At 40.4% G+C, this 23,998-nt stretch overlaps 2 protein-coding genes across 2 annotated transcripts; both read right to left on the reverse strand.

Moving 5' to 3' along the window:
• Positions 1 to 5,098: 5,098 nt before the first annotated feature.
• On the reverse strand, positions 5,099 to 15,132 carry Cdk4 (Cyclin-dependent kinase 4). Its single transcript, XM_065217288.1, has 5 exons — positions 14,913 to 15,132; positions 14,590 to 14,758; positions 14,344 to 14,485; positions 5,807 to 6,135; positions 5,099 to 5,741 (listed from the first exon to the last, which is right to left on the reverse strand). The coding sequence occupies exons 1-5, from the start codon at positions 15,004 to 15,006 to the stop codon at positions 5,522 to 5,524; spliced, it is 954 nt and encodes a 317-aa protein (XP_065073360.1). The 5' UTR covers positions 15,007 to 15,132; the 3' UTR covers positions 5,099 to 5,521.
• Positions 15,133 to 19,482: 4,350 nt separating this feature from the next.
• On the reverse strand, positions 19,483 to 20,998 carry LOC135697519 (BTB/POZ domain-containing protein 6-like). The gene is made up of 2 exons (XM_065217267.1): positions 20,875 to 20,998; positions 19,483 to 20,808 (listed from the first exon to the last, which is right to left on the reverse strand). The coding sequence occupies exons 1-2, from the start codon at positions 20,895 to 20,897 to the stop codon at positions 19,713 to 19,715; spliced, it is 1,119 nt and encodes a 372-aa protein (XP_065073339.1). The 5' UTR covers positions 20,898 to 20,998; the 3' UTR covers positions 19,483 to 19,712.
• Positions 20,999 to 23,998: the final 3,000 nt, after the last annotated feature.

Genomic DNA, 23,998 nt, shown 5'->3' on the forward strand with positions numbered 1-23,998 from the left:
GCTCTTGAATTTCTGTTGCTATCGGCTTCTGATGACATCGACGATGGAGCTCGGCATTCGAGATCCAGTTGTGAGGCAACCAAGCACGAATTATATACCGCAGGCATCGGTTGATGAAGACCTGCAGCTTTTGAGTGTTCTCCGCTGATACACACCACGTCTCGCTGGCGTATAACAACACAGATTTCACGTTCGAGTTGAAAATTCGGATTTTGGTGCGTTGACTTATCTGGTTGGATCTCCATACGTTTCGTAAACTCGCAAAGGCAGCCCTAGCCTTCTTGATTCGTGCACCTATGTCGCTCTTGGTCCCACCGTCCGACGCTATTTGGCTGCCAAGATATTGAAAACTTTCGACCTTCTCCACTGCTTGCCCCGCTACCGTAAAGTTGGAAGGGTTGCCCGTGTTGATATCCAACGATTTCGTTTTGTTGACGTTGATGGTGAGACCCGCCGCAGAGGAGCGTTCGGCTAGGTCATTGAGCTTACTCTGCATATCAGAGCGCCGTTGTGCTAGTAGAGCAACATCATCAGCCAAATTGAAGTCGTTGAGATGCTCCATGGTGATAGGCTGCCAAAGCAGCTCACGGTTCGGTACACGGTCAATTGCACCTACCATGATCTCGTCGATTACGATGAGAAACAGTAGCGGTGATAGTATACATCCTTGTCTCACACCAGTGACTACCCGGATAGGGTCGGAAAAGGCTCCGTTATGCAGAACTCTGCACGTGAAAGCCTCATACTGCGCTTCGATGAGGTTGACGATTTTATCCGGGACTCCCTTGCGTCTCAGGGCGCCCCACAGATTCTCGTGATTGAGACGGTCGAAAACTTTTTCGTAGTCCATGAATACCAAATAAAGGGACTCTTGGAATTCATTGACCTGCTCCAGGATGATGCGGAGCGTCACAATATGGTCCACACAAGATCTTCCGGCACGGAATCCTGCCTGCTGCCGTCGGAGAGTCGCGTCGATCTTCTCCTGTATCCGATTCAGGATAACTTTGCACAGAACTTTGAGAACAATGCACAGTAACATGATGCCTCGCCAATTGTCGCACACAGTCAGATCCCCCTTCTTTGGGACCTTCACTAAGATGCCCTGCATCCAGTCGGCCGGAAAAGTCGCAGTGTCCCAGATATTACAGAATAGTTGATGCAACATTTGTGCGGATAGCATGGGGTCAGCTTTGAGCATCTCTGCTGATATACGATCGACCCCTGGAGCCTTGTTGGATTTAATGCTTAGGATAGCTGCTTCAATCTCCTGCAGTGATGGGGCCTCGGAATTGACGCGAGTGATGCGCCGTTGGATCTTCAAGCCGGCGTGTGTTGAACCGCCGCCCGAGTCTCTCCTCCCGTCGCTGGATCCACGCCATGCGTAGGCGGATTTCACCGATTAGAAGGTGATGGTCAGACGCGATGTCGGCGCTGCGTTTATTCCGGACATCAAGAAGGCTCCGTCTCTATTTTCGGCTGATGCAGATGTGGTCGATCTGATTTTCGGTATGTCCATCACGGGAAACCCACGTGACCGATCACCATTTCGTTATTGCCACAAAATTCTGCAAACAGCTCACCGTTCTCACTCATTTCGCCGAGACCATGGCGTCCCATGACACGCTCATAGTCCGTGTTGTCGGAGCCGATCTTCGCATTGAAGTCGCCAGTGTAGATCTTGATGTCACCCTTTGGAACCTTATCCACGACGGCATTGTTGACTTGTCCTGTAGCTTGGCAGCATCGGTTGGCGCATAACATTGGATTATGGTAAGGTTACGAACCCGTGTTCTAAATCTGGCAACGATTATCCTCTCATTAACAGGCTCCCACTTGATGAACGCAGCACTTGCCTGGACGCTAAGTAGGAGACCAACTCCACGATGGCGGGGAGCGTTTTCACCTTGAATACCAGAGTATAGTAGTACCTGTCCCGACGGCAGTTTGTGTTCTCCAAAGTTTGACCAACGAACTTCACTCAGTCTCAGGATTTATAGCTTCATGCGTCGCACCTCGTTGGCGAGTTGTGTCAGTTTACCCTGCTGAGCTAAAAGTCGTTGCCGTTAAATCAGTTCGATGTCTTTCTCTGTTGGTTTCTGTAACAATTGTAAAGGTTTCAGAGACAGTAGGTGGTTGGCCTAAGGTCTCCTATGCGCCGTGATGGGGCTGCCATCTTAGGTGTAGCTTCTGGGGAAGAGCATTTCTTATTCAGTCGCTGGATGCCAGTCAGACGCTGTTCGAGCCGCACCTCCATGGTGAACAGACGCTCGGGTTTGGTGAAGCACCGTGCTATGGTTACCGCGCCAGTGTTCGCGTCGTACCTCCTCACTCTGCTATTGTCGGATTGACAACATTGCCCAGGCTACGCCAACCAGCTGTGTCCATGTTTCAGCTGGCAGTCTTTTATGATCATATGACTCGTGGGGGCGTGAGGTAGGAACTTGTGAGGACCGGAGCTAGGTATATCGCTCCTTCCAGATTGTCACTCACCATTTTGTAGCCCTCTAACGCTTGAACTTCAGCAATTATGTGATGTTGTTTGAACCACACATTCGCCCTTATTCTCGTTTTCGTTCGAACCGTATTTTTGACGTAGGACTACGTCTGTGATTTCTATATGGGGGTACACTTTGTGAAAACCGAAATTAGAACATGTAACAAAATTATGAAAGATTTTGAACGTTAATAACTCAGCTGCCCCTGGACCAATTTCAATAATTTTATCACCAATCGATTAGAAATATGTCTACGCATCTGTTAAACTTAAGACTTTATCATTTTTTTTAAATGTCACTGTTGAAAATTGTCACTGTTGTTATAATAATTAAAGTTATCACCAATTGCCTGCGAAAAGCGATTTCCCTAACACAGATTTCAAAGTTGAATGCCATCCGGTCTCACCAAACGGTGTTTATGCAATCACCGCGTGGTGAGTGATGGGGTTCTCTAGTACACAACAAAAGACTGCCTGCAAGTGGTGAGCTGTAGCCCACATGAGCATCCAATAAAGGAGGAAGAAGCCGCAGCGCTATTGATCGGAATCAGTAGCTCTTCGTGAATTGCTGTGGGCCATCCTTGCAATACGTCATACTAAAGAGTATAAACAGAGAGAACCCCGCTCAAATTCCTATTCCTACACAAAACACAAGCTCCTGTTGCAGTTAACAAATAAGATGTATTATATAAGACCACGTAGTCCTACGTCACAACTGTCAATAGACTGTGAACTATCCTCGCTGTTCGACTTGATCAAGTTTAATGACCTCTAATTTTACTCAATCTGCCATTGTATGAAGGGGCAAAATGGTTTGGGTGAATCCGTGGGCACTATCGCCCACGTGCATCCACTAGATAAATGAGTATTTCCCTCCAACGACAGGATCATAGAACCGGTAAAAAAACAAATCATCCAACAGGAGGATGCCCCAATAGACTGATGCAAAATTTGAAATTTTCGCTCCACAGTGCTCAAACGGTTCCAAATTGGGCCCTGATTAGCCTCCCAAAACTTGAACTCATTTAGTGAGAAACTGACTTGTCACAAACCATTTGAAGTTTATATGGAAATTACTATGGGAAAACAACACTTTTTGTTCATTGTCTTCTAGCCTTTTTACATATTGTACTGTTAACAAATTCTATTGCTATTCTTATGGGAATTTTTATCAGCTACAACTTTGCAGAAAATCGTTTTTCAGCCAAACGTCAAATGAAATAGTTATTAATTGATTAAGAGATTGATAATCTTATGGCAATATTAAGCAACTGTATTGTGGGCAACACTGTATTCTGCAGCCATGATTTTTGTCCTCTATTCTACGCGCCATAAACGCCAATGTTGCCGGCTGAACAATTGATTGAGCATAATCATAAGACATCAGTGACTTGAATCATTAATAATTTTTGTTCCTTAGATTTGATCGAAAACTGGTCTTCAACAAAGTTGTAGCTGAGAAAATTTTCAACAAGCTTAGTTATCAGTTTCTAAAGTAGAGTGAACTAGTGAATTTTGAGATAGATATGAACCGAAATTATGGTTTCTCCATAGTAATTTCCATATAAACTTCAAATGGTTTGTGCCAAGTCAGTTTTTTACTAAATGAGTTCAAATTTTGGGAGGCTAATCAGGGCCCAATTTGGAACCGTTTGAGCACTGTAGAGTGCAAATTTAAAATTTTGCATCAGTCTAATGCCCCAACGAGTGGGGAGAAGAGCTCGCCCTCTATTAACGAAAAGTTAAAGAAAGGGAGTTGGTATTTTTGTACCCATCCATTTCGCTTCAATCGGGTGTCCTGGTGGACCCTTCCTTACTCAACATTTAGTGATTCACTTACCTTTATGATGAAGCAACTTACCTACTCGATAATCTTCCTTTTTTTTTGTTCGTTTGTTTACCCCATTTTTTAATTATTTATACATGGCATTATTTGTTAAATGCACCCAGAGCCTACTTTCTTTAGTATAAGCACGTAAGCAATTAAAAAGTTCTGTGCTAAGGTATTATAAACGTGCATCTCACAATTTGAGTTTCCATTAAGTGCATTGCTGTTCTTCTTGTCGAAAGTGAAATTTAACTCAAAATGTATCAAGAAAGCATATCATCCTTGAGTAATTACTTCTTTTTTTTTCTTTTCCAGTGTTTATACATCAGTTTTCCCGAAAGTCAAACCGAACTTATCGCCTAATGGAACATTCATGCCAATCGGTTTTTTAAATAATTTATTTTCGCGATTTTCAGTCAAAGGCTGGTTCAGAGATTTCTCATAATTTCTACACGATAAATGATATCACATTTCAGTTCTGGTACAATGCGATACCATTTTGTATTCGTACATAATAATAAATGACATCTCGAAAACGTTTTGTATACAGAAAAATAGACATTGAAATGATTTTAGGCCACAATTAAATCAACTCTAGACCAACAATTGAAATAGGCGGAACAACCAAACGTAAACAATGGCTTTGATCGCAAATTTCTCGAGAATCAAAACACATCCACGCAATCTAACACCACAATGTGATAGAGAAAACTTCCTTTATTGAATGGTATTGTTAGTTTGCGTGGGTGTATTTTGATTCTCCAGAAACTGTTTACGTTTGGTTGTTCCGCCTATTTCAATTGTTGGTCTAGAACTGTACAGTAGATGTATGTCTTCTTCTCCGTCACGAGAGATCTTGGATGAAATCATTAATATGGTTGTACATGCCATGAAACTGGTTTTTCACAGTTGAAATCTGTAATATATTTATGCATTATTTTGGCAGTTTCACTTACCTATTAACCATCATGTCATCAACCACCCATGTTACCAAGTTACTACCCACACATATTTTTAATATGTATAACACTATAATAGAGGTTTACACTATTGTAGTCGAATGTTTAAGGCAAATTAATTAGAGATGATTAAGAAAAATAAAGATGGTGATTGGTGCCTGGGTGGTGCCAAATGATATGATCGTAACTCTGAGAATGGGTTGTATGGCTGTAGATTTTCTGTTGGCCAATGACAATTCACATCGGCTCCTGAGTAATGTAGGGATGCTGAAGGCACTGCATGGCCGAAGGTCGTTGGCGTGGATTGAATGCGAGCATTTTCTTAAGCAGATCGTTGGAAAAATCACACAGCTTCGGGCACAGTTCGCGCGGTTCTCGTGGTAGTGTTGGTCGGAAATTTTCCCTCGCAACAGAAATACCTCGTGGCCATTGGCTCTCCGAAGGCCTACCGGTCAATCTGAAAATGGAAAGGTCGACGTACAGACAGATTCCCTATCTTGGAGCAATGTAGCTAAAACTTACTCGAAAATCTTCTCCAGTTGATTGCCTTCCGATGTACCCGGGAATAGCGCAACCCGTTGGAACATTTCCGCTATGATACAGCCGGAGCTCCAGATATCGACCGAACTGTGATAGGGTTCACCAAGCAGTACCTCCGGTGCCCGGTACCACAGCGTAACGACGACGGTCGTAAGTTTCATTTCGAAATCGTACGTTTTGGCGAGTCCAAAGTCGGCCAACTTTAGCTGACCCTGGGCCGAGATTAGAAGATTCTGCGGTTTCAAGTCACGATGGATGATTCGATGCGAGTGCAGGAAGTCGACACCAGTCAGAAGCTCGCGGGAGAGGCGCTGAAAGTGTAATGAATACTACGTTTTAATTTCTGCATAGAACTCTAAAAAAAATTCCCCGCGTCGATATCATATGCGGTAAACATTAATTTCATACATATGCGAATCTCATGCTATGAACCATTCTGAACATTGATCAACGCACTCATACACGCAGAGAAACAAGGCATATTTTAATCAAATATATTAATATGTTTTGCTTGAATCAAAGAAAAAATCGGTGTGTTCATTCTACAGTATTGTTATTAGAAACAAAGGCATTGCTTGGGGCCTCCCTTAGCTCAGTCGGTAAAGGCGCAGCTACATAGCAAGACCATGCTGGAGGTGGCTGGGTTCAGTTCCCGGTCCGGTCTAGGAATTTTTCGGGTTGGAAATTTTCTCGGCTTCCCTGGGCATAGATGCAATGCAAAAATGGTACAGGCATCGAAAGCTCTCAATTAATAACTGTGGAAGTGCATCTATAGAACACTAAGTTGAGAGCACGCAATAAGCTAATATGCGATATGCAATAAGCTTGAAATGCGAAGAAGTAGTAAGTAGGCATTGCTTTTAAATTCAAAAACTATCCTTTCAAAAATTAGCTGAATATTTGTCTATGTGTGAGCCGGCATTTAATTACAGCATGCTAACAGGCAGGTCTGTTCTGCACCGCTATTTGATGTACACGGAGAGTCACCTCACTTGCGGTGACTTTTGTCACCTCACCTCACTCGCGGCGCAGACTAAGGGGGAGGAAAAAAAGGACTCTTTATAGGAAACACCGACAAACCGACATGAAACTTAAACTTAAAGGCCCAAACGCAATGTGGGCGGAAGCGGAACGGAAACGGAAAGTTTGACTGTTGTCACAAATGACATCAAGATGCCTAACCGAAGTCGATTTGGTTCTAACTAGTTTTCAACCCGACAAGTAGGCTTACTCAGATCGGGCTTTTCCGCTACCGCTGTCATTGCGCTTGGGCCTTAACTCTTGATCGAGAATCCATAACGGTCGATTCAAATGTGCAGCGATCCCATCTGTCAAAACCATAGAAATGTTTTATCTAGATAAAAATAATTTGTCCGAAATAGATTGGACACGAACCAACTCATAAATTGTGTACGCGTGTGGCTACGATAAATATTTTCTATCTTATTTTCTTTTATTATTTGAGCAGAAATTTCTTTGTAATTTGTATGATCATTCATGTCGGTTTGTCGGTGATAGGCAGTCTTGTAAGCGGTCACGGTAGTCGACACATTTTCTGTGATAATTGACTGCCTTTGCCTCCGACACTTGCAAAGCAAGCTATCATAGTACAGTACCAAACTAAAATGTCGTATGACAGGCTCTGTCATACGACACTGTCGCTGAAGACCGTCACGAATGTATGTATTAAAGTTTTTTCTCATAATAGGAGCTGCTGATGATGTGCTTGTGTGAATTCTGAAAATAGCAAGCAATGATGTCCTAGTAATAATATTTCTGATCAGAAATGGTTTGATTTACACCAAATTGAGGAATTACAACGAAATCACACATGTCATATGATAGCTATTTTGATAATTTTCTTTTAGCTCGAATGTTATTCTACCGCTCGTGTTGTGTGAGAGAGACGACGGTAGAGCATGAGTGTTCGAATACAAACAGACTGTCGTGCACGACAACGAAGCGAGTGTAGTAAAAAACGTCAACTGTTTCAACTGGTGATAGGAAGTTGTGATTTGAAGAGCGGGAAGTAGAAACGCTCGCCCTCGGTGTAGAAGATTTAGAGTTATTAAATTTATTGAAATCGTTTAGTGTGAGCGAGGAAGTAGTCATAGATAAGAACATTTAATTTCGGATCAGGTTCAGCCATTTAATTTCACGACTATTTGCAGTTATTTGAAGTTTACGAAATAGCTGAAAGAAAAAATATTTCTAACATTCAGAATCTTGAAATGAGAACGATTAATTTACACAAAGTAAATCAAAAATCGTCATTTAGGTGCTGTAATTTTGTAAATGTAATACATATTGTTTAATATCCGAACATGGTTGTAAATATTTTAGTTCAAAATTGCAAGAAACAAACAATACGAAAAAAATACCACATTTCAGGTTATTTACATCAAATGTAAATTCTTTTTGGAAGCATCACAAAATTTTCTTTAAGTCATATTTTTTTGATTAAAAAAGAAGCTCGTGATTGAACAAACATATTTTGTTTTGATTAAAAAAGCAGAAAATTATTGTTGAATCTACTCACTCATATGGAAGGTAGATTGTACAAACAGTTTTTCTATTAACTAACGAAATTAATTTTTATTAGATGCGAACCTCCTCCCAGATCACCATGCCAATACATGAAGTATCACAACAAAGGTAATTGCTATTAGATATTTTGCAAACAGTGGCAGATAGCAGACATGAAGAACCAGTGGAGGTGCCGGCCAAAGGTGTTTATCCTAGACAAATGGTAAGTTACAAATTCTCTGTTGTCGTTGTCGTAGGCGCCGTTGCGTTGTAGTCGCTGTCGTAATTGCCGTCGTAGTCGGAGGCAGTACCGTTGGTATATTTAAAATTAAACATCAACCGCTGAAAATATGAATTATCGCGTATTTCTGTTGTTCATTACATTCCAAGTGAAATTCGAGAACATAATTTTATTTGAATAGCTTGTTTAACCAGGTCTTAAACAATCGTCACGTCGGTCATAGCTTGTTATGATTGCCTGAACCATGCGTAAAGAGAAAATCGAAACATTGAACGTCGCGTGAAAGTGGATCTTAATGAAGGCCTAAGTACTCTTTCGTAGTTTTTAGTTTTAGGATTTCAAAGATCGTCGGTTGCAGTGGCTTGCTTACTGAGGAGAAAGACGCGGTCCCAGATCCTTTCATATTAAAAATATTAAAATATCGCTTGTTTATCGTGTATTTTGTAAAACTTTTCGTTGTCGTCGGTGCCGGGTTTGAAGAGTTATAAAAACTTGAGTAACGCTATAATGTGATATGAGAGGCTCGGTGGCCTTAGAGCAACCGTTTTTGCTTACTGAGCAGAACATCATGAGTCTAGTCTCAGACCCATCCACATTCAAGATTCGTCAATGATTAAAAAGGAGCTCGTCTGCCTAGTGGCAGACGTTTTTGCTTACTGAGCAGAGGACCGTGGGTTCAATCCCAAGCTCCTTCGCGTTATACGATCGAACCGAACCCGAAAAAAACGATCAAAACGAACCCTGCTGCTAACCCAACCCTCTTACCCAACATCCCTGTGATTCCTCGTGGAAGTGCAGGGACTCCTCGGCTTCCATCAAAGAGAGTGTCACGTCAACACATTCCTACCCATTCCTTTCTTGGCCTGCGTTCAGGCGCGGCTGCCGCTGGTATTGCCTAATTCGAGATCACCAGTTTTTACACATTGAGGATGATTGCTAGTCCCAAGCATCGTCTATTGGTTCTCTGTGTAATTACAGCTGGTCTGGCAATAACAGAGTAGCAACCGTGGACGGTAAATCATGCTCAAACTAATCGATGCACCCCTCGAAACATGGGAAAATCCACGAACCCCTCATTTTAACTGTCAAACTTTCATAGCGAATCAAAACAAACATAGTGTAGTACTGGAATTTATACTAGAATGGGGTACGTTAATCGATTTGCTTGGGACCAAGAGGCTAGTCAAGTAGTGAGCCAATTTAAAATCGTTAGTTTCGAATTGATTGTTGGTACCAGTGCTGAGCCAAAAAGTTGAGCACATTTCTTCGGGACCTTCTGGTCTTAGAGTTACCTCTAAGATACAACCGAGCATCAACCCAGCCTGGCTATACAACCAGATTGCAGCGTGTATGGGACTCAGAGAGGCTCCAACTTATCACTACCAACCGATGGTTAGAAAGAAACTTTCCCTTTCTACGTACTACGTATTATAGTCGCTATATTCATAGTCTGGCGGATAGAATCTCGGGAACCAATTGAACTGTCCAATAGCGGAACCAATCGAGCAAATCACGACCAAAAACAGAAAAGAGCACATCAGCTATTGCGAACAAATCTAAGGAAACCCTTTTCTCGTGACTCAAGACTCGTCTACGCAAACTAACACCAACAATCAATACGAAACTAACGATTTTAAATATCCCATTCTAGTCGAAATTTTAGTACTACGCGATGTTTGTTTTGATTCGCTATGAAAGTTTGACAGATAAAATGAGGGGTTATTGGTTTTTTATTCTGTTTCGAGGGGTGAATCAATTAGCTTGGGACCGAAGAGAGTATCAGAGCTGAGCCAAAAAGTTGAGCACGTTATTTCGGGACCTTCTAGTCTTTGAGTTACCTCTATGCTAACACCATCTTTGGGTTGGGGAAAGTTTCGCTTATCCGATGATGCTGGTAATTTGCGTTCGATTGGCGAAGAAAGAATAATCAACGTTTTGTTTATAAAAGTTGATAGTACCTTTTCAATTGTTGGTCTACAATATATTGAATTGGTTCCGCTTTTCGATAGATCGAAATTCTATCCACCAGACTATGAATATAGCGACTATACTACGTATTGGTTTCGAACATAAGTTATTACTTTTCGCCAAATTGAAATTGGATTCTATTTCATTGCTCTCTACCACCAGGCTTATCTCTTCAATTCAATTAAACCTATAAAATGCCTCGGCCTTCCGATAATGTCAAACTGTCGGCTGCGTTTCAAAAATCCAGACGAGTTTGATTAATGTGATCCAGCTTTCGGTTCTTTGCTGTTGCATCTGATAGTCAATACAACCTGTTTAAGCTTTACAAAGAATAAATTCCAGAAATTTTTTTCGCTTTAGCTGTAGCAATGTGTAGAGAAAATCTATGAAGAGAAGCGATCATCGCGTTTACGCCCTTATGCATGTTGTTGCAACTGTTGAATTAGAGGTTATTAAACTTGATCACATCGAACAGAACTTTTTGACGTTTAATCGTTTTTCTCTATCTAGCACACAGCGATGGCTTGTTTTCCCACTAATCTGTTTCCCTCTTGCTCGCACTCCGTCAATTTAAATGGTGCATTAGCATAGAGGTAACTCTAAGACTATTAGGTCCCGAAGAAACGTGCTCAACTTTTTGGCTCAGCTCTGGTACTATCTTCGGTCCCAAGCTAATCGATGCGCCCCTTGAAACATAGAAAAATCCAGGAACCCCTCATTTTATGTGTCAAACTTTTATAGCGAATCAAAACAAACATTGTGTAGTACTAGAATTTCGACTAGAATGGGGTACGTTAATCGATTTGCTTGGGACCAATAGGTTAGTCAAGTAGTGAGCCAATTTAAAATCGTTAGTTTCCACCGGTTGGCATTAGTGTGCGCTGGTTAAACGTCGAAAAGCTCTACAGAGAGCATGCATAAGGGTGTATACGCGATGATCGATTCTCTTCATCGATTTTCTCTTTGCATTGTTACAGCTAAACGAAACAATGTTCTAGAATTTGTTAATGCAGAGTTGTAATAGGTTGTATTGGCTATCAGAAGCAACAACAAACGCACCGAGAAACGTTAAATCTAGCGAGTTATTCCAGAAAGAGAAAATCGACGAAGAGAATCAATCATCGCGTTTACGCCCTTATGCATGTTTACTGTCGAAATGATAAAAGTGAAAAATAGCAGAACACATTTCTATGCGATAGAATTTGAAGTTTTTATACATTTATAATTGAATTTAAATAGTAAATTTTGTTGTTAAACCTAAACTATTTACATGAACTAGAAATTTAGCCTACAAACGAAGAATCAGTACGATCACAAATGAACACAATAACCTAACTTAAATCCTAATCTGGATGCACACCGGTAAGAAACTAGTGACAAACTGGAAATTTCTTCTAAAATTAAAGCTTAAAACTACTTACAGCAAGAACGCACTTAAAACCTGACTAGAACGTGAGGACAAATCTCACCTAGGGGAAACAAAACTAAAGCTACTCAATTATTAAAAACTATAATGCCTATGCCTAAACATAACCTTAACCACTGTACTATAATTATGCAATATCTTTGAATCACTCTTTCCTAATTCACACAGGAATATTATAATCTCCGCAATAAAGAGTGCAATTATATACGAGTGCTCTAGAGATTATCATTAGAGCAACCGTAACGGTACGCTGCTAAACTCATTTTAGCAGCCCTCATCATAGCGCAGCTACCGTATCGGGGGTTGCCATACGAGTAACTAAAATAGCAGTGGCTTCTCGGTGAGAAGCGCGTTACCAAATTTAGCAGCGCGGGAGAAAGGTTGCTATTCGTAGAAATGTCAAAATGCTCACTACCGGTACGGACTAGAAATACTCAGAGGGAGAGATGGGCGGAGAGAATGTTTTGAGCCAAATGAACTGTCAAAATCTGAGCCAATCGAACATTCAAATTAGAATTTTTCCGAGGATTTCTTATTCTTACTAGAATAAATTGGAGAGTATTGCAATCGAACAGAAATTCAATTAATTAATTAATTTAGCTTTATTTAGGAGGCTTTCAGCCTTAGGCTGGTTCGCCTCCAAGACAGAAATTCAATCACCTTTATGTCAAGAGCAAATTTTCATTCCGTCGAATGTAACAAAGGTAAACAAAGTCGAGCTATCAGTGTCAATCGATTCTCCTGCTATTACGCTATATCGACAGTGAGCATGCATAAGGGCCTATACGCGATGATCGATTCTCTTCGTCGATTTTCTCTTTTGTTAATAACTCGCTAGATTTAACGTTTCTCGTTGCGTTTGCTGTTGCTTTTGATAGCCAATACAACCTGTTACTACTCTGCATTGAACAAATTCTAGAAAATTGTTTCGCCTAGCTGTAGCAATGCAAAGAGAAAATCGATGAAGAGAATCGATCATCGCGTATTCGCCCTTATGAATGCTCACTGTCGATATACTGTCCGAATTTGGGTTCAAATCCCATTTTTAAATTTATTTACCAGTCAAATTGCTTTTTGACGTAATCACCTTCCGATCAAAATAGTTTTCGATGTTACTTAAGTCACCCAATTTCTATGGAGATGCCGTTTGACTTAAGTAACAGCGCTGAGAAACCCGTGAAAAGTGTACGTTCGTCGTTTCGCTTTCTCATTATTAAAGTGAATAAATCGAACTGTTTGTTGCTAAGATGACTTCAGTGGTCCTAAAATGATGAATGGGCTGCACGTAAGGAGACGTAATTGATAATTCTCCCGAATATCCTGGTAAATACACTTTGACTTAAGTAACAATAGGGGCCACCAAACGACGTATAATAACTTTTGACTCAAAAACCAGTATTTTTAGCATGAAAGCTAGCGATTTGCATTTGTATGATTAAAACCCTGCTAAATATGTTAAACATTGCTATCACTATGAGATTATATGTGTTTACTTGGAAATAGGAATAACTTTTCGGTCATCAAAACAAAACTATATTTTTCTCGAATTGGTGCGAATGTTGCTTACGACATAATGAAAATTTGCTCTTGATGTATAGTGTGCTTCTCAAATTCAACTAGTTTTTGGAACCAAAAACAATATTCTAACTCTATTGATCTGGTGGTTAATAAATGGCACCAAGAAATGTGCAAAATATTGCAATGCAATCAATTATTATTTTGCACGTAAATCGAATCAAAAATAAAAGTCATTTGAAATGCTAGCTTCTAGCAAGGGTTGCAAGATAATTTAGGAACAAATCCCTGCTGCCGAATTGTATTTTGTTTTCTCCGCCTATCTCTCCCTCTGAGTTGTTCTAGTACGGACTACAGCGAGTAAATTGATAGCAGCGACCGATGTCGCGCAAATGACAACGACCGTTACGGTTGCTCTTACGGAAGAATACCCCCTTTCGGTCGTGTTGCGTTAAACAACAGTTAGTTAATGAAGTTAGAAAATCTTTTCAATCTGTGGAAATAAAATCATAAAAATATATAGTAAGAACTATCGTTCAAGCTCTAGGGACAGTGCCAAAACTGGCACATTTACACTAGCTCTAACAAAATAGAACAGCGTTACGAACACCCTGTTAAATCGAACCTTACCACCTGTGCATTTGTCTTACTCTTTGCCAGGTGGTTCGTCGCTGAGGGTTAACACTTTCATTGAAGTCACTGCAAGGCTACAACTCTGACTAGTTAATCCATCGTCAGCGATTTGCTTACGTAGTTTGAATATGAAGTTTACGTGAGGGTTTGGCCTAATCAAGTGCCATAGATACCGTTTTTTTTTTCCTCACCAAGGCTAATTGTACCTACTTGAATGGCCATCCGAGGCATTCCTCCCGGTGGAAGCCGCTTGATATAGTCGTCCAGATCCTGTTCAAGATGTTCAAAAACAAGAAACAAAACCAGTTGACCCTCTCGCTCCAGACGAGGTCCATGGCAAACGTCCAACAATCTGCAAACGAAGATGGTTATTTATGAAAGTCTATCGCTTTCACACAGGGGAAGCGTCAGCAACAGGTGGCTTCTCAGTGAGAAAAGAAGATTCATTTTCATTACTTGACAACGTTCGGATGCTGGAAGGCATCCAACTGCTTTAGCAAAGCAATCTCCCGTAGCGTCGACATTGGTACACCATCCTCGGTCAGGGCCACTCGAACCTTCTTCAGGGCTACAATGTTACCTTCGTTGTTGAGATCACGTGCTTTGTAGACGGTGCCGTATGCGCCTAAAAATTGCACATTTCAACATTACTATTATTACATTTTCTTAACATTCACGGGTTCAGGATAATGCATCGGAATCCTTTCTCATAAGCGACCGACGCCGTTTGCATCATTTCCCGCACACATACGCAACCGCACAACCCCACTCACACATACCTGTGCCGATCACATTCAGCTCCTCATAGTTGGTGCTCAGTTGGAACATTGTGCTCACAGTGTGGTGCTGTTGCGCTTGTCTAGTTGGTGCCATTTCCGGCGCGCGCGGCAGATATGCAAACGGTAATATCGCACCAGAATAAAACCGAATTTGAGACGAAAAGTGTAAACAAAGGCACGAACGCTTAAGCGCGTTGTTATCTCCACACAGTGTTTTGCTGTCAGAGCGATGAACTAACGGTACCGGGCAGCGTAGTCGAAGCGGACTTTTTACCCAACGCACGGAGGATGGGTGGCTTGGCTAATTCAAGACACAAACCTTGTGGACCTTAGTCAATGATTCACTGTGCACGACCATTGTGAACATATCAGAAATCAATAGGATTTTACTCATTTTCATAAAAACTTCAGTAGCTCAAAATTAAAATTATGTTTTAATCGAGCACGGATAATGAGAGTAGCCCGAAATTGAGTTGAATTCGACTCATAAGCTCAAAAAGTGGAGTTATTCCGTGGGTGAGTAATATTTTCATCACTTTTCTGGAAAAAATGATTGAATCTGCACGGCCATTGAAGGTGACTCATGGACTGAGTAACATTGTTCTCAAATATGAGTAAAATCTTACTCAGTCCATGAGCTACACGGTGGATTAACAAACTCAAATTTGAGTTTCGTTTTCCAAATTCGCAAAAACGTAGGTAAAATTTTCCTCGATTTTCTGGGAAATACTTTTTTAATATGAGAAAAATTGAGAGAGCTATTCAGTCAGATTTTAGAAATTTCACCGTGCCTCTGAGAAGAAGTCAGTCCCTCTCCCTCTCTGAGTTATTCTCAGGGGTCGTGTAAGTTTATGCGAATTTTGAATTGATCTCATCGGCCGTGTAGATGCAATAGCCGTACACGGTAACCAGCGTAAACACATTAATGTGTAAAATTTCACACATTTCGTGAAAAAAGGGGCCTACTCATAAAATGTGTAAACTGCGTTTACACATTTATGTGTAAACCCAGCAAACGTCAAAAGATGTGTATTTTTTACACATTTTTCAAGGACGGTTTTTACAGCAAAATGTGTAAAAAGTAATCATTTCTAGATTATGGTTTTTTACTAGGTTTTTTATTAACATCAGAATTTTCTTGTTTGTGTCAATGGTAAAATAAAGACTGCCGAATACAATAATATTTTATTAAAAAAAGAAATGCCATCAACAAAAATAAGTAGCGGCACGTGATTACCTCTCACCCCAGCAGGAAAGGGGTTCAATCCCAGTCGACGCTGCCAGGATGTTCTGAGGCATAACATCTCTGATCACGCCGAGGATCACGCCTTCCTTCGGAAGGGAAGTGAAGCCATTGGTCCCCGGTTCATGAGTTGACGAGTCGATAGGTAGGGTCCAGGTATGGGAGCTTCCTCCCTAGCGTCGGTAGCATTGGTGCTCAGCACGGAAAACAAATCAAGGGAAGAAAAACAAAAATCAGTATATGAAGTATATAAACTAAACTAAAAGTAAAAACTATGAAAAAAGTATAAATCACCTACCCTCTAGAAAGTCCATCATTGCGCACTGTCCAGTTTGGACCGTAGTTCCTCCACTTTCCTGCTGTTCTTCACTATTTAGCAAATGGCATGCGTAAACAAAGCAGGATGCAGCAAAGTTTGAAGTTTTTTTTTTACCCATTAATGAGTATAAAAATACACATTTTTTGACTGGTACTGCATACTTAAAATGTGTATTTTTTTACACATTTTAGGATCTCCAAATATACACATTTTTTGACAGCTGCATATAAATATGAAAAATGTGTATTTTTTTACTCATTTATGTGTTTACGCTGGTTACCGTGTACACTCAAAACAGTTTCAAATCTTACGTTAAAGTTACGTTAAATCGCAGCTCTCCTGCCTGACGCATAAATCGGTATAAAGAGATAAAGAGCATGTATTGACGAGTGCACGGATGGATTTGAGTTAACTCACTCGACAAAAAGTGACACAACAGCGGGGCCCTGTTTACTAAAAATGAACACATGAATAATACTCACGTAACATTTGAAACGGGTCTATCAACTTATGTATACAAAACTTGTTAAGCCTTTTTCGCGCGAACCGAATACGCTCACGCAAACTAACAACACCAACGGGCAGGGGAAATTCTCCCCTTCCCGATAGTGCTCTTGGTTTGCGTGGGCGTACTTCGGTTCTCGTGAAAAGGACCTAGCAAATTATTTACAAAAGTTGATAGGCCCTTTGCAAATGTTATGCGAGCATTATTGATGTGTTCATTTTTAGTAAACAGGGCCCCGCTGTTGTGTCACTTTTTGTCGAGTGAGTGAACTCAAATCCATCCGTGCACTCGTCAATTCTTTCGATGCATAGCGTTTATTTATTCGTGTTAGCTTTCATTGTTGCTTCCCTTGCTGTCAGTTTTATTTGCTTGTTGTTGGTTTGGTAAATAAATGCAATACAAATATGGAAAATATATTTATTTCTTTGGACTCATGTTTTAGTTGGAGTCGAAGCTATATTTCAACAACTGAAAGATTAACAGTAAAGATCCACATCGGCTGATATGAATTCGGGTAACATGATAAGCTCCAGTCTGGACAATGATGGCCTTGGTCGTGGCCTTCCTGGTCAGCTTTTGCGATTGCGATTTCGGTATTATTGGACGAAACCCCGATCTGGAATCCTCCTAGTTGTTCCATTTCGGGCTAGCCGTCTCGATAGACCCGCCTCATAATCATCATCGTTGTTGGTAATCTAAAATTATAATTGTAATTCGTAGCTCATCGAAGATCTGTTTCTGCGCTAATTTGACTTTACCTGGATGCAGAAGGGTATCTACCGGCTCTCGCAATGGTTCTGAGTCGTCACACTTCCAAAACTTCTCGAACACGACATGCTAGGTGCCTTCCGGAAACCAATTGGTGAGATCTGCAAAGAACAGAAAAAGTGTTAGGCCATTCTATAATCAAACGGCCATCAGCAAACCAAAACCTGTTCAAATTCGGCAATTATCCGCCGGCAGGATGCATGACGATCACCCCGTGGCCACTCTTCTTGCTTCAACTGGTACAGTTTAGCTAATAGTCTTCGATTCTGGACAGCAATGCAATTGACGGTGTTCTTACACGTTGTGCCACTGACACACCGCTGGAAATCAAAGTTGCACATTTTTCATCATCGGCAATAATTGTCGATTCAAGCCAGAATTTCAAAAAAAGGCATGACTGATATTTAAGATATTCTTGATATTTTTGCTTACATTTTGTGAAAAATAAACTTAGAACTCATAAAATATTATTTTCTACCACGAAGTCAACCATTTAAAAGGGAAAATAATTTCATTTGATAAAAATAAGACAATTCAGTCACGCCATTTTTGCAGTTCACACTTGAATTGTGACGTTTCAGATGTTGGTTTCAATAACATGGCGGCATATCACCCAGCTGGATTTACATGATCTCTCGAGTTCGACATCGTTGGTTTGGTAGCTGTCTCATTCCCTATGTTCGTTATAACATGGTTTTGCTGCCCCCTCGGAAGAGATGAAATTTGGCGCACTTTTTTTATCAAAACAATCACACCAAAATCAGAGATGTCCCACTCTCTGATGTTACTCGATTAACACCTAATCGATTATTTTTTGTTCGCCGTAATGTCATTTTTCACCAATGAGAGTACAGAACATGTTTGAAACGATGGGTGATGATCCTCTGGAGAAGTTAATGCTCATATCGACATGATATAATCGATTACAAATATTTTACTTTTCGGTTCGTTAATCGATTAATCGATTATTCGAATGAAAATCGGCCATCGCTAGATGAATGTGAAACGTCATTTCAAGCAAACCCCACACGGTAAGAAATATTGTCAATACTTACAAGTATTGACAATAATATTGATGATGTGAATTCAGAAATATTGTCAATCTCGATGTATTGACGTCAATATAGAATGTATTGACAATACGATTATTGTCAATAAAAGCAACCGTGTAGGGTCCACTTCACATTTCACATAAGGCCGTACATAAATAATGATACAATTTGAAAGGGACCGGGGCTAATTACAAATTACGTCCCCATGGTAACTGAAATAAACACGAGTGTTCACCGGTTGCCTCAACTCCCGACTTGAGTTTTATCAAATTCACATTTCTTGGCTTGTCCAGTACAATTATGATGAAACTAATTTTAAAACGTTTCGAAAACGGTTACATTTAGGTAGTTTGTCTATACGAGCACTATTGTTTGAAATGATTTTTATAATCATATTCTGTCATCAAACTTTCTTAGCCAATAATTTCAAAAATTAGTATTGAATCAGATGTTGAAAATATGTGCCAAGTGTCATCCAGATCGAAGATAGTCGAGTTCGGTGACCGACCGTTTTGGCGTGGAATCGGTCACCTCTTAGTTCGCCGTAGAAAGCGAATCAAGTTCATCTATTTTTTATGGATTAATAAACATAGGACCTATTCAAAAAGGACTCCAGATTTGTAAGCAGTGTAAAAATCAAAATTTCCAAAATACTGTTTTTTTTTATTTTTTTTATTAATTAACGCATCAATTTGGTAAATCCAAGTCAGTATTATTTAAGAAAAATAATTGTGAACGTTTCCTTAGGAATGTTGATAACCAAACTTATATAGAAAAAAAAAGAAGAATGACGAGTTAACATTTGTGGACAATGTTATGCCTTTTCCAAACTGCACAAAAATTTATAATAAAATAAAGCTCATCTGATATAGTCTTAGAACTCTGCAGTCTGCACATAACACTAGCCGACATGTTATTTCCAGTTGTATAGCAAATATGCGACGCAATTGATTTGCGACACTCGGCCGTTGGTTATGGATTGATTAACCGAGTTAACCGTGAACCTTGAATCACCCGTCGTAGATAATCCTTTGAGATTAAACATTTTGTCCTCCTTCAGACAGTCGTGTTTGACTATTTTTACGCTAATCTCGCATAGCCCAACAATCAATTGCTTCTCAAACATAATCTCATGAATCTTCAGAGTATTCACAACGGCAACCGTCTCCTCGACAAACAATCCATTGAGATCCACTCTTATAGTGATGGTACTATCACGAAAAGGAGGGGAATCACCCTCTATGCCCACGTAGATGCCCACACCGTACAGGTCAATATTCGTCGCTACACCCACTTTGAAGCGTGTATCGATGTTGGAGTTATAAGAACCTTTGTCAAAAAAGTAAAGTTTTCGGCATAGTAACGATTCCAACTGAACATCTATCTCAGCTTTTTTGTTGCTCTGCTTCCATTGTGTGATCGCTTGATCCAACTGGTCAATGCGACAATTCATGGCTGAGCTGGAAGCAATCAGCTGCAGTGCTTGCTGGCTCAGGGTTAGAAATTCTTCCTGCTTAAAGTACTTTAGCGGATTATCGCAGATTATTCTTACACAAATAGTATCAACTACGGGAAACTTGTACCGTCGGTTATGCTGTAGTACCTTCATTACGCTGGTTTCGTTGATCAGTCTATACAAGTTGTCCTCGCATATCATACTCAGTTTTCTCAACATGTACTTTTCCGAAGCGTAGTATATATCCAGCATGTTGCCGGGCTGGATGTCAACCTCTCTGCAATAAATGTAGCGCAGTAGTTCCAGAAATGGGGCCGGCTCGACATCCTCTATTACTACCGGATCAGCAAGGGTATCTCTTTTCGATTCTGCGAAGCTCCAGTTGAATTGCGCGAAAAACACCTCGCTAGCCGTCGTGATGATCAGTTTATGAGCGTATATCAGTTCTCCGCACTGACCTACCTTGAACAGGACATCCGCCTGGTACATATTGTTCACCAGCTGCTCGAGGGTTCCTGCCAGTGGCACATCGAATTTGATGTTTGACGAGTCTCTGAAAACATCGTAAAAGACCGATTGTTTGAAACTGCGAATAAATGTACGATGACAGCGTGGATACCTTCTGATACAAGTGAATGGCATTTTGGGTTTTGCTGATTAAAATGTTTGTTTTATCGAGATTTCCAATAACAGGGCTTCAATCGAGGCAGACGAAGCCGGAACAACGACACTCGTAAATCCGAAAATCCGGTAAATCCACGTTGAATGACACTGGGCCGTATGAATAAAAACACGGCGAATGAAAATGACCCAAATTTGAGTTTAGTTCACTCATAATCGCCAAAAGTGCAGGAACGCAGCGATGAGCTAAATTTGTCTCATGGTTTCCTGTGGAAAACCTAACAAATCTGCCGGAAATGAGGAAATTGACGAAAATTTTATTCAGTCTCGGAGTAGTACCAATAGAATGAGTTAATCCAATCTTTACTTTTCACAAATTTGGGATTTTTTCCCTGGAAAAACCTGGGAAAACAAGAGGCAAATTTACTCATCGCTGAGTTCCTGCACTTTTGGTGATTATGAGTGAACTAAACTCAAAATTTGGGTCGTTCTCATTCGCCGTGAACATTGTTCTTAATATAGTGCAGGAACCCTACACGCTAAGATCAGATAACCCAAATATAGGTTTACTTTACCCAAATCAGGCGTAAACTGCACGAACTCAGATATAGGTAAATTTTTTAACCCAAATATGGGTAAATTTAAATCAAATTTGCTTAAAAATAAATCATTTATGGTTCACAACAACCCATATTTGGGTTAAAAAAATTTACCCATATGTGAGTTTGTGCAATTTACGGCCAATCTCGGTAATCTCTTTGTACGAGGTAAACTGATATTAGCGTGTAAGAGGCAGGAACCCAAAAGTTCCGATGTATCGAGTTGTCAAAAATTGAGTAAACGGGAAATGTCAAACTGAGTAAAAGCCACTCAGTCAGCAATATCCTGGACTTGGAAAAAATGCCAGTCATTTCGGAGGTAACCTCATAGAAAATTCGACAGTGAGCATGCATAAGGGCGAATACGCGATGATCGATTCTCTTCATCGATTTTCTCTTTGCATTGTTACAGCTAAGCGGAACAATTTTCTAGAATTTGTTCAATGGTTGTATTGGCTATCAAAAGCAACAGCAAACGCACCGAGAAACGTTAAATCTAGCGAGTTATTAACAAAAGAGAAAATCGACGAAGAGAATCGATCATCGCGTGCATGCTCACTGTCGAAATGTTACTTAAAACCGGCTGGAATGCCTTCAGGTAAGTACGAATTGTTTAGGGAAACGGTGTTGAACCATTTTCTACTCCGGCAGAATGAATCCGGAGCAGACAATAATTCAGTGCCAACATTTCAAAGGGGCGTAATTGCTTTTGTAAACAATGACTTTAGCCGTCAATTTCTCGCGAATGAAATCTTACCTCTCCAAAATAACAATGCTAGCTGGTAGAGGAAACATTCCTCTACCTTCTGGTGTCATTATTTTTCATGAGTGAGCTTTTATTCGCGAGAAATCGACGGCTAAAGCCATTGTTTACAAATGCAATTACGCCCCTTTGAAATGTTGGCACTGAATTATTTCCATTTCCTTGAATAAAAGTCAAAACAAAAACCCTCCCCGCAACTGAAAATACCGGCGGGTGGATTTTACTCAGTCTACACTCAAAAATATTACTAAACTAAGAAAGATTGAAAATTAATAATTTTATGTATAAACGATGTTTATACATTGATTCGATTAAAATGTATTTCAAATTTATACTAACACCGAATTACGGAGGGGAATTTGTTCGTTGGTATTGCTTTTGATAGACTTGCAGACGAGGAGGTCATCGGCGTGGTTTTGCGCGAGGTTTTGTGTGAAATCTTACGGTGCGGTGGTTTTTGCTAGTGAAATTCCCGTGAATTCATAGCATTAACAAGTTTCCCGGTCGTCACTGGACTAAATTAAGGAGAATGTTTTCAATTAAAAAGATGCCGATAAAAATTATACTGAAGAAGTGGTGTGACGGTGACGCACGAAGGGCTCGGATATTTACCTCGCAGATGAAACGAAATCGTCAACCTGGGTGAATAATCCGGTGCTCGATGACAGATAAGAATTCGATCTGATTAGCCGTAAGTCTCGCCGTAAGTATTGTTGGGAATATGGAAGAGTTAAGTATTTACTACGATTCCATCTGAACCAGATCGTACCACTTCCAAGCGGAGGACGGAGTCGATCAGAAGGTGTGGATGTCGGTGCCAGAGATGCCAGATTTTTTTCTATGCAATTCCGTAGACTTATTCAAATCTACGGATTTCTACGGATTTTTTTTAGTCGAAGGTGTTATTTTTTTTAGTTCTAAGTTGATATTTTACGTTAAATGATAAATCGATGAAAGAACGTTTGAAAAAAAATACCAGGGACAGTCCTCTGGGGTTGTACGCAATGGTGACGTCGGACTACGTGGTCTGTATATAATAAATGTTATTTGTTAACTGCAGCAGGACTTGTGTTTTGTGTAGAAATAGGAATTTGAGCTGGGTTCTCTCTGTTTATACTTTTTTCCAGGGCAATCGAAAAGAAGCTTTTGATATGAATTTTAGATGGGACATGTTCAGAAATTTAACTCTTTTGGGAAATCTTGGTGGCTCTGAAAAGGGCCGATAGTAGTACAGGCATGAATACCATGATACTGTTGCACCTGTAGTTTTTGGCATACTTTTACTGATTACTTCCCGGGGATGCTTGTTCAGCCATAGCAAGATGTGCGCGTGAGGACTTCCACGGTGCTGAAATTCAATCGTGTCAACTAGCTTGTTGAAGTACACGCAGCACGTGACTGGATGATCATTCATCAGAGTTGCTCTTTGTAGTGCAGTCAATTCCTGGATTGGATCTGTTAAGTCATTGCCATTGTGTCCGTCTGACAACCGATGTAAGAGATTCAACAAATGGGCCACTTCATCTCACTTGCACTGAGTGTGAGGAACATCGTAGGCTTTCCCGATTGTCGCATCATGGTGAACAAATTTCTCTTCCTTTGTTGCCAATACTGTACTGAAATCGGTATTGATTTGAGGAAGGATAGATTTCGCTCAATGCACTGCTCCATGAATAATGCGGTCCTTAATTAAGGTCCACGTGTAATGTTTGCGGTCACCGTGCACTTAAAAGTACATTGCAAGCCTTCGGAAACTCTAA

Source organism: Ochlerotatus camptorhynchus, unplaced genomic scaffold (assembly GCF_037179485.1).
Source record: "Ochlerotatus camptorhynchus isolate MF236.1 unplaced genomic scaffold, CSIRO-AGI_Acam_v1.1 ptg000071l, whole genome shotgun sequence".
Classification (NCBI taxonomy): domain Eukaryota; kingdom Metazoa; phylum Arthropoda; class Insecta; order Diptera; family Culicidae; genus Ochlerotatus; species Ochlerotatus camptorhynchus.